We start from the raw sequence: 11,406 nt of genomic DNA, 5'->3' as shown, positions 1-11,406 counted from the left end.
TACTTTCTCATCAGATAGACATGGCTCACTTTTCTCGTGAGTCATTCCGATTTTGTTATTGATTGATATGAACTCATTGTATATTAGGTAGGAAGTATATTTCCCCTACCTAATATACATTTGCCTTTTAATATTATTCATGGTATTTCATGGCCATGAAAGATTTTTGATCAGGAGATGAGAGGTCCAGTTACCCAACACCAGAGTTAAGGCCAGTGGAGGGTTTTCCACAGCACCGTGTGGACCTCCTTGTTCCGAAGACAATAGATGATGGGGTTGCACATGGGCGTGGCCACCGTGTAGATGACGGACAGCACCTTGTTGAGGTCCATGGATTTGATACGGCTGGGGCGGCAGTAGATGAAGAGGGCTGCTGAGTAGAAGATGCCCACCACCACCAGGTGAGAGGCACAGGTGGAGAAGGCCTTGCGTCGGGCAGCAGCTGAAGGCATGTGGAGCACGGCCACCCCGATGGCTAAGTAGGAGGCCAGTGCCACTAGCAGTGTCCCACAGAAGATGACGATGGCAGAGATGAAGTCCACCAGCTCTGTCAGGGCCACGTGGGTGCAGGACAGGTTGAGCAGCGGGGAGACATCACAGAAAAATTGGTTGAGGACATTGGGGCCACAGTAGGACAGGCTGGCGATGCACGACGTCTTGATCACCGAGACCAGCAGCCCACCAAGCCACGAGGACGCGGCCAAGCCCAGGCAGACCTGGGGCCGCATGAGCAGCGGGTAGTGGAGTGGGCGGCAGATGGCCACATAGCGGTCGTAGGCCATGGAGGCCAGGAGCGTGCACTCTGTGCAGATGAGGGAGATGAAGAAGAAGAGCTGGGTCATGCAGGCGGTGAAGGGCACACGGCAGGGCCCAGTCCTCAGCCCCACGAGCAGGCTGGGCATGGTCACCGACACGTAGCACATCTCCAGGCAGCTCAGGTTGCCCAGGAAGAAGTACATGGGCTTGTGCAGCTCAGTGTGGCTGCAGGTGAGGTAGACGATGAGCATGTTCTCCAGGAGGGTCAGCAGGTAGAGCGTCAAGAAGATGGCAAACAGGACGCCCCTCAGACGCAGGCTTGTGGACAAGCCCAGCAGGACAAACCCCTGGACCGCGGTCACGTTGGGCTCCCCCAGGGACCTCTCCATCTGCAGAGAGGCAAAGAAAGCACATTCACATTCTGGTCTCTATAGAGACACAGCAGTGAAAGAAACTGGGGATGGGTTCACAGCACCTGGAGACTTTGTGAGCCCAATTTCTGTTGGAAATTGACTGCATAACAGAGGTGCCGCCAATTTGTGAGACCAACTTTGAACATGAGATCAGAGTGTTTACTTTGATAGCCTTCTTCCTAAATCTGTATCCTCATGCAAACAATTTGACCGCCTGAAAATTGGTAGGATAATGTGGGTGCCCCGTGAGGTTTGGTCACCAGTGGTAGTGTCCAGGAAGGACAAAGCAGGAGGTGTCCCCACAAAATGTACGTGCCTTTCAGCAGAAGATTCGAAATGTCAGGAGGCAGGAGGCAGCAAGAGCAGGAGGAGAACAGCGCTGGGCCGGGCTCCAGGCCGTGATGTTCCATTCCATCGCTGTCCCAACCAGGCCTGACAAGTCCCACATTTGAGACACAGAAAGTAGAGAGCTGGCAGAATTCCAGCAAAAGAGTCCCTCTGACAGGGTATCACTTGCAGAACCCATTCAGTGATCTCCACAGATTTTCCCCTTCTAGGCTAGGTATCGGGGACACATGGATGAATGGCAGATACAGTCCCTATCTGCACCGGAAGGCAGTGAAGAAGTGACCCAGTGAAGAGTCAGGGCAATCTCAGAAGGGGTTAGAGTGACAGTGACATGCATAAAGGGCCCTGAAATAAGGTCGTTGAAGGTTGCATAAGCTGAAATGATCCAGGCTGTGACGCGAGCCATCAGACCCCCACATGCAAATGGTCAGGGGCGGCGTCGGGGGCAAGTGGACGGCAAGGGCTGATGGTCTGCGGCCGGAGGGGGGGGTCCTCTGAGGCCCACAGGAAGTCTACTCCGTCTTCACCCAGATTCTCACATACTTGGGTTTTTTTCAATGACATGTTCTCTCCTCCAGGTGAAATGTCCCCAGGTCCTTCAATCATTTCTCACAGACTGAGCCGTTCAGCCCCTCCTTGTAATGATGCCATTTTGCACAACACCGAGTGATCCCATCAGCGGAAAACACTGGACACAGTTGCACTCGGCCCTTGTCTCCTGGACCAGCTCCAGGCGATATTAAAATCTTAGCCACCGTATTTGGGTCCAAGACCCCCAGATGACCTGGCAGCCCTCAGCTCAACTTTCCCACATGCAAAAAGGAGAATTTCTCTCTTCCTTTTTCTCCCCTTCCATTCTCAAAAGTAATAGGCATTTTACTGAATGTCTTATTCTTACCAGATAACACAGTTAAAGGTAAAAACTCAAGTAGATGTCACTCTGACATCTTGCCATTTGGGTCCCCCCCCAACGAGGCAGCCGCCAAGCCTGCTTCCTGGGCGTGCCCTGGGTCAGCCCCTGTGAACACCTGCAGACACGAGTGTGGGTCTCGGCGGACAGAGGGGCAGCACACTAGGTGTGCGTCACCTCACACTTTCCATCAGTAATGTACCTTGAAGCTAACTCCCTACCCACAGGGAGTGGACCTCGTCCCCTTTGACAGCTGAAGAGCAGGTTCCTGGGTGGGCCACCAGAATGCCGACTCCCTGCTGGAGATCTCGGCTCCCCCAGGCCGTCCTAAAGCTCTTGGAGCAGCTCTGCTTTGCCCTTTAACTCCCAGACCCTAGCACAGCACCTGGCACAGTGATTTCGTTCTGATGAAAGTAGATGAATCAGGGTGAGAAATGTGACAGATAAGAGCTCAAGGGCCGAGACAGCAACGCATTTGGGCTTCACCCCATGTGCAGCGCGGATGCAGGGAGGGCCTGGGCCCATCTGACAGGCAGCAGGGCCTGTGGGCACACACCCCCCCCGACACCTACGGAGCACCTGCCGCAAGCCAGCCCCAGTGCCGACATCCGTGTGTTAACTCACATTTTCTTCTCAAAACCCCTGCGAGGTAGAACTTGTGACACTGTCTGATGGAGGAAAGGCGGCTGGGCCCTCAGTGGGAGTGCGTCTGTCCCAGAGGAAATTAGGGTCCATCTAGACTTTATTAAGCAGAAACATTTCCAACATAATTTCAGAGAGTTAGACGGTGGGGAGGAGCATGGCCACGTCACCTCTGGCCATGAGGGAAGTGACCCCGAGAAGGTGCTGCCTGAATGGAGACCCGGAGGGCGAGAAGGGTGCAGAAATGGACGGAGTGGAGGGGAACAGCATTATGGACAGAGGGAATGGCATGCACAAAGGCCCTAAAATGAGAAGGAAATGGCAGGTATCCTGCAGCACGAGGTCTTCGGAGCTGGGCTCAGTGGGGGTGGAGAGCTGCCCGGAGCCGGGGCACACGGGGGCCTCGGGAGGCTCAGACTTTTACAGTCATTGGCCACAACCAACAATGCAGCAGTCATCGCAAGGTTCCTAAGTCCCTCCTTTGATTTTATGGGCACTGTGCCAGATGTTTTATGTTATTTGATTCATTTCTCTCAAGGACCCAGCAACACCGGGCAATATGTGGTCTTAGTCTACTAGAAAGATGACTGAAGTTCAGAATGTAAAAATGACTTGCCCGAAGTCAGATGGCCAATAAGGGAACAGGAACAAAGCTCGGAGTAATTCGGATCCAGGGGCGCGGCGCCCCTTCCGAACACTCTGACAATCACCATTCTAAACGGTAGCGTGCTGGACGCCAAGCAACACCGTTCTCAGGGGCAGTCATCGAATACCTACTGTGTTCTATCCATGTCCCACACATAATGCTGAATGCCTCCCATACTTAGTCCTTTGAAGCCTCACAAAACCTCCATGAAGATGCTCTCACTCTTCCAGTTTTTCAGGGATAAATCAAGCTCAGAGAATTAAACAACTTTACCAAGACACAGAGCAAGGACTTCCAGACTGGGGTCTCTTTGAAGCTAAATCCCACCTTTTCCCCACATCCCCAAATGCCTTTTTCTATTTTTAGTTCTAGGAGAGTTTCCACTTCATACTTAAAAATATTGAATTGGATAAATTAATGGTAAAAGGCAGTATCTGCTGAGTTTTCCTAAGGAAGATGCCTATTTTGCACAAGAATGTTAGAGACAAAAGATGTTTGAGAAACAGCCTCTCAAGCTGCACAAGCAAAGACCCCGAGGAACTTCATGCCTGAAAGAATTCGTTCCTTTCAGTTTCTTCTGTAGAGAAACAGTTTTCTGAGAAGCCAGGTTTGTAGATATTGGGAAATGCTTGATCCCAAGGTTCTGTGCCAAGACGTAAGGAACCTGCGCTACTTTAATTTGGGAGGCACACGTTGTGTATATTGCCACGCTTATTGTACAGATTGGGAGACTGAGGCTTGGGGATGTGAATCTCATCTTCACAGCTTAAGAAGAACTTGCACTCCGATAAACATTCCCAGGACAGACGCCCGATCACCTTCTCACAGGCCGTTGAGTCAGACCCCAGTGCAAAGCCCAGGTATACCCCACCCCAGCGATCTGACCTGGGGCTATGCCCTGTACCTTCCTGAGCATCCGTTCCCAAGTCAGTGTAATGGAGATCCTGCCATTTGTCCTCATAGGGCTTTGGGGGTATCAAATACAGAATACAGCCTCATATACAAAGCTCAGGCTCTTATCAGAGTTCACACCAGCGCCAGTCCTGGTCACATGGATGCCTTCTGTCCCTGTAAAGGTCTCCTCACCAGCGGAGCTCAGTCCTGCCTGAGGGGGGTCTGTCCCTGTTGTTGAACATGGGCTTCCCATAAAATCGGGCTTGGCTCCTGCCGGCGATCTCTCTGCAGTCTTAAACAAGAGCCCTCACCTCATAGGTTTCTGGCTCCTCAAGTTGAACCAGAAGTTGTGTCCATGTTAAAAAGGGGGCCCCACTAGCATGGGATTAGCAATGGTGGGCAGAGCACTCCCTCGTTCTGGAGAAGCATTCACTCTCCATTCCCCTCCGTCCTCCCCCTCCGCTGAGGTCTCAGGCTCCCCTCTTTTGTGGTTCTGTCCCTGCCCCTCATTATTCCCCCATCCACACCCACTCAGTACTCAAACCCAGCATGAATCCTTTCCTGACTTACCTGTCCTCATTTAGGACTTCAGATGAACCAAGATGTCCCCGGATCATCTGCATAAAACCAGTAGTGCGCACCCAAAGGGTCACATTAGCATCTTGAACCCCAAACTAGATACTCAGAGACTATTCTACCTCAGAAATACTTGTTACCCATGAATTATTTGCTAACAGCTGTGCTGGGTCCAAGGAAATATGTGGTGAATGACTCATTCCTGCTCCCCAGAGGAACTGGGCCACAGTGCTTTCTCCATGAGTCGCCCTGAGCAATCCACTTCTACTCTTCATGCGTCACTTTCATATTATTAAGAAACAGATTACCATCCCTCCCTTGAACTATATAATTTCTCCACTGTAGGAAGAGAGGCAACACAGCATGGTAGTTAAAGGTTGGGCTTAGATTTATACAGAAGGGGGTTTGAATTCTCTTATCCTGAATGAAACCCAGAATTTCTCTCATGAGAAAACAATCTCGGCTGGTAAAGTCTTTAATAATCTTAATTCCACAAGTTTTTATTAAGTAAGAACTTTGTGCCAGTAGTGACAGATTCATGGACATGAATGAACCTGGGTTTTAGCCTCCAAGTTTCTGAGAACTTTCAGGCAATATGACTCTAGGAAAGTTATTTAATTCACTTAATCCTCCTTTACCTATTCTGTAATGTAGGAGTATTGTTATTCCCTTAGAATTAATAAATTCCATACAATAGTGGCTACGTAAAAGATCGCTGGGGATGATAGAGCGTAGTGGTTAAAAGCAAAGCCTTTGAAGTTGGACAGACGTGAATAACAGTTCATCTCTCCATATTAATTAATTGACTGAAAGCCATTTGACTTATCTTTGCCTCATAAATTAATATGCAACAGGGGGATAACCACTAAGCGAGGGAGAAATCAGTTAATATCACTAAAGTATTCAGGGTCCGTACCTAGGACGCCTTGGGTGTTCTAGAAAAGAAAGTTCCTTTGTGCTGTTCCTTGTCTTCACCCCCGTAGAATCACGTCTGGTCTCCTTGCCTGATGGTGGAGGGAGCACAGGTACAGGCCCCTTCTTACTGATGCTGCGCCCGGAAGAGGCCCAGGTCTGCAGGTGGCCTCAGGTGCTGCCCGGAGGAGGAGACAGCAAGGACGGAGTGCCTCTCGGCGAGCAGCTCATGGCCCTGCACGAGGCACCCAGCACCCTCTCCTCCCCCGCTCGTTTCTCTTCTGGATGCTCTGAGAGGCTGAGCCGACTGTTTTCATCGTGAGAGGGAGGCAGGGAGGCAGGGAGGCAGGGAGGCAGGTCAAACTGGAGCTCCGGGCCTCAGAGACCTCCCCCGTCTCCGAGGATTTGGAGAAGAGGTGATGTTCAGAACGTTTTTATCGATGCCCTGCAGAGGCTTCCAGAGGAGGCGCCCCAGGGCCGCCTGTGGGGCGGGCCGCCCAGCACTGAGTGATTTCTGCCCAAATGCTGGGTCTTGCGTGTGGAGCCCAGGGTGTAGAGATGAGTGATAAGCTGTTCCTGCCTTTTGGAAAGTACATCAACTTGGAAACACGTGTTCCTAACTTGCTCTGGGAAGAGCGGATGCATCTGAGGCCCCCAGGAGAGGGCCTCCCAACAGAGGCTGGAGGCTAAGAACATGTTGTCCATCCACATGGGGGCGGGAACAGGTCTCTGAACATTTGTGTTGATAGCAGTATTATTCACAACAGCCAAAAGATGGGAGGAACCCAGCTGTTCACGAATGGAGGAGAGAATAAGCAAAATGTGGTATACACATACAAGGAGTACTCGTCAGCCCTGAAAAGGAAGGAAATTTCCGACGTGTGCTACGACATGGATGAGCTTGAAGACCCTGTGCTAAGTGAAGTCATCCGGCCACCGAAAGGACAAACACTGTGATTCCGCTTATAAGAGGGACCCAGAGAAGCAAATTCATAGGGACAGAACTAGTGGGTGCCAAGGGCTGCAGGGCCGGGAACGGGGAGTTAGTGTTTAACGGGGACAGAGCTTCTGGTTTCCAAGACTGAACCGAGTTCTGCACATGGATGGCTGTGGCGGTCGCACAACAATGTGAATATAATGCCAGAGAAGCGTATGCTTAAAAGTGGCTATATGGTGAATTTATGTTATGTATATTTTACCACAGTTAAAGTTGCCATATCCTTCATGTCCAACCTTAAGATATTTGTGTGTAACCTTCTACAGCTCTGTCCTGGATCACAGGAACATCCGCAGACTTCTAAGGAACTTTGCCCAAACTGTTTTTTCTGATGAGAGATTGCCTTTTTCACAATCCACCCTTTAGATTTTAAATCAGATTTCATAATCTTTTAAAAATATTTATTAACTGTCTCTTCTCGAGGTACATAGGATTAGTTCCCTCCTTTGATAAAGCAGTGTGGGGTGACAACTGCTTCTGGGGCCAGGGCAGGGCATCTGTCAGTCTTGGTTAAACATTCACCCTCCCCTGAGAAGGAATGTTCTGGAGACTTGGGGCTGACAGACTTGACAGCCATCTCTTTACCCAAATCTCAATAGCTGAAGGACCTAGACCATTCACCCTGCTCTGAGCCTCTGTATATAATGAGATGACCCTTCCTCCCACGGTCATTGAGAGGATAAAATTAGTTGATGCATGTAAGTCTGTCAGCTCAGCATGAATTAAACACCCCCCCATGGTGTCACGTGTCCAGCATGGTAACTGGCACCTAGTAGGCGCTCGGTATGTACTAGCTCGTAGCCATCCCAGTGCTAATAGTAATGGCTCAGTGTGCTACGGTAGCAGCCTTCACACTAAATTATAATTTCTTAATCTTATGTGTCCTCAACTAAATGAGAGTTATTTCAGAAGAGGAAACTTGTCTTTTATTTCTGTATCTGCAGAGGCAGGCGAGGGCCTGGCTCACGGTGCGTCCTCCTGGCACGGCTGAAGGCGGATGGGAAGGATAGGACTAGGGCTCCGCCTCCCACGCCCCAGAAAGCACCCACTCTCAGAGCAAACGGCCTCAACTCTGGGAGGCTTTCTCGAGACCCGTTCAGGGGCGGGGAGACTGGAGGCGCGAGGGGGGTCTGGGGGGCAGTGGCTCGGAACCGGGTGTCCCAAGGGTCTGGCGGGAGCCTCGGCTTCCTGGGTCGTTGGAGGCCCTGAGCCATGGACTAGAGCTCAGTTAGGTCTTCAGAGTCGGGAGCCATTGGGTCATGTTTTCAAGGAGAATCTAAAACAGCAGTTACAAGACGAAAACACCAAAAAAACACATCTTAAGAAAATGCAGCACACTCATGAAAGCTCATGGGATGCAGACCACATCGCCTCACTCACCACAGGGTCCTGGGAGCGGGAAAGAGGCTGACGCATAGTCTGTGCTGGATACATATTTGCTTTTGTTGGTGACATGAGGGGAAAACACTGAGGAAAGGCAGAAACTTTGGCAGAACTGGTTCGATCACAAAGGGCAGAAACCCACGCAGCCTCGTGCCATGGTGTTCTTACGCTGGTCGGCTCACTAGATCTCCACGTGGCCCTGGGGGGTGGGCGGGCCAGGGGCCATTCCTCACACCCTGCTTACAGGGGATGACAATGAGCCGCAGGGAAGTGAAGAAATGTGTCCAACGACCCACACCCTAGGATGTGGCTCCGGACCCGAGCTCCAAGTTTCTTAATTCCAAATCCAGCCTCCAGGGAATATTTTTGGATGCCCTCTCCTGAAGGTAGAACTTTAGGGTTTTCAGTCTGTAAGGATAGTTATGGGAACAATGACCAGACACCATTAACTGAGCACCTACTGTGTCCCACGCACTGGGCTAGGTACTTCCACACATCCTCTTGGTTAATGGTGACACCTCTGCGGGGAAGGCATGCCTACTGTTACCACTTCACAGATGGGGAAGCTGAGGTTCAGGATGTCATGTCAAGTCCCAGTTCATACAACCGAGAAAATGAAGAGCGATCATTTAAATGCAGCTCTGTCTCCTATGAAGACCAGATCCTCCAGGGATAGTCTATAAGCTGAAGAGAAGGAAATTGTCCCTGTTACATTTGCTTCTATTCAAGAAAATTCTTAATGAGTTTGAGAGAAGAAATAAGGTGACTCATGTATCAGTCTACTTACTAGAGGTGGAATCAGTAAATCAGGTGACTGAAAGGGACAGAACACCAACCCAAACTGGCTTCAGGAAAAAGTGAATTCATTAGTTCACATTAGAGAAATTCCCAGGAGTGGAACGGACTTCAGGCATGGCTGGATCCAGAAACTCAACACAGTCATTAGAACTGCATCTTTCCCCTCACCACCATCGATTCTGAATTTTTTTGCATTGATTCCATTATTCAGCAGAAACTTCCCAGTTAAAGAACAGTTACTGACATCTACAAGCATATACCGTCACAACTCTAAGTCTATGGACAAAGCAATGTTTCAACAAAAATCTCAGTGTCTGGTTCTCTGAAGTAGATTCTAATGTCCTGAATTCCTCGCTCCTCCCTATACTGATGTCACGTGCCATGTAACTTCACTGCTGCTCCCACAGAGAGCAGGGTGCACGTCCCTGCCCCGTGACTGTGGATCTGATTCTGTGACTTGCACAGGACGGCAGCATTTTTTTGGGTGTGATACCACCAAAGCTTTGAAAACCCATTACACTATTGGGTCTTCTCACTTACACTTCAGCTGCTGTAGTAAGAAAAAGCAGGCCTGAGCAACTTCTCTAGGCCTGGAGGAGGGCGGGAGACATGTGGGCCAGAGCATCCTCCGGCTCAGCCAAGCCTATATTGGTCACCACCCATCTGCATGAGTAAGCCTGGCCCAGATCAGAAAAACTCCCCAGATGACACTGACCTGGGTTAGTGAGCCCTCAGCCGATTGGAGATTCATGGGAATAAATGACATATGTTGAGACACTACGTATTAGGAGGGTTTGTTACACAGCGTTCTCTTTTGGAAATTGCTGACTGATGCACTCTCCTTGACCCAATCTAGCTAGGTTCACTCGTCCACCACTACCTAGTGATTATGGTCAGAGAATGAAAGCTTGGACCTGTGTCTTTTCTTGGACAGAAACATGGAATCAGCACCGTCATGACTGAAAGAAAAAAAAATTAAGGTTTCCCAGAAAAAACATCAGAGGTCTGCACGGAATCTCTCAGCAAAAGCAGATATCAACAGCTCCTGAGCCAACAGCAGTCTGCAGTGGTCACGGAGTGGCCCAGAGTCCTGACGGCGGCAGCCCACAGCCACAGGGCGGCCTTCGCCTCCTGCCCAGAGGCTGTAGCAGAGGGCTAAGCACAGGGGCACCAGGGCGCAGGGCGGGGGCAACCCCTCACGCTCTCTGGGCCGTAGCTGGCTTTGGGTCACAAGTGGATGACCCTGCGGCGCAGTACAACAGAACCACCAGGACAGGTGGGAGGCACGTGGACAGGGCCTCGTGGCACCCGGCGGCTGGTGGCATCCTCAGGACAGTGGCCAGTCTCGGTGTCGGGTGCAGCCGTCAGACCGAAGGGAACCGACACCCAGCACCTCGGCCACTGCCACACGGGCCCCGGAGGCCCTGTGGTCCGCGCACACCAGGCTCAGCGAAGGGCCATGGAACAGAGGTGGCAGGTGCCACAGAGCCTCGGGAGGGGGAGCGGAAGGGCAGATGGAGAAGGCCAGCGCCACAGGCACGCCAGCTGGCCAGCCGGTGGCAGAGCAACGCCCACAGCGGCCCTTGGTGCGGGAGCCCGCAGACGGCACGGTGGGAGCCACTGCAGGGTGCAGCCAGTGGGGCACGATGTCCACACCCAGGCGGGCGCAGGAGGAAACACCTGGGCACATGCAGGCCCAGGCCCCAGCAGAGAGCACACGACCACTGCGCGTGGCCCAGCAGCAAGCAGGACTGGGCAGAGCTCTGGATGGCCTGAGGGGCTCCCGGGGCAGCGGGAGCCTGGCTGGGGCCCTGGGGAGGTGGGAGAAGGGGCCAGGGAGGGAGGAGGGAAGGAGGTGTGCCGCCAGGCTCTGTCCCCAGACACGCTTGCTCAGAGCAGGGCAGGGGCCCAAGTGAAAGGCAGAGCAGGTGTGCCACACACGGGGCCCTCCACCAATGGCCCCAGTGAGCATGGACTGAGAGGCGGTGGCCTTACCAAGGCCTGCGAGGCCCTCACAGCCCGGCCCACCCACCTCCTGACCTGGTTTCTGCAGAGCTGCATCCACAGCAGCTGGTCCTGCCTCAGGGCCTTTGCACGTGCTGTTCCCTGCCCTTGAGATGCTCTTCCCCGG

At 51.9% G+C, this 11,406-nt stretch overlaps 1 protein-coding gene across 1 annotated transcript; it reads right to left on the bottom strand.

Annotated features, from left to right (window-relative positions):
• Nucleotides 1-206: 206 nt before the first annotated feature.
• LOC118932698 (olfactory receptor 5-like) lies at nt 207-1,145 on the bottom strand. Its single transcript, XM_036926394.2, has one exon. The coding sequence runs from the start codon at nt 1,143-1,145 to the stop codon at nt 207-209; it is 939 nt and encodes a 312-aa protein (XP_036782289.2).
• Between the last annotated feature and the right edge of the window lie 10,261 nt (nt 1,146-11,406).

The sequence above is a fragment of the Manis pentadactyla genome (assembly GCF_030020395.1).
Source record: "Manis pentadactyla isolate mManPen7 chromosome 15 unlocalized genomic scaffold, mManPen7.hap1 SUPER_15_unloc_1, whole genome shotgun sequence".
Taxonomy (NCBI): domain Eukaryota; kingdom Metazoa; phylum Chordata; class Mammalia; order Pholidota; family Manidae; genus Manis; species Manis pentadactyla.
This window is presented reverse-complemented; position numbering and strand designations above follow the sequence as displayed.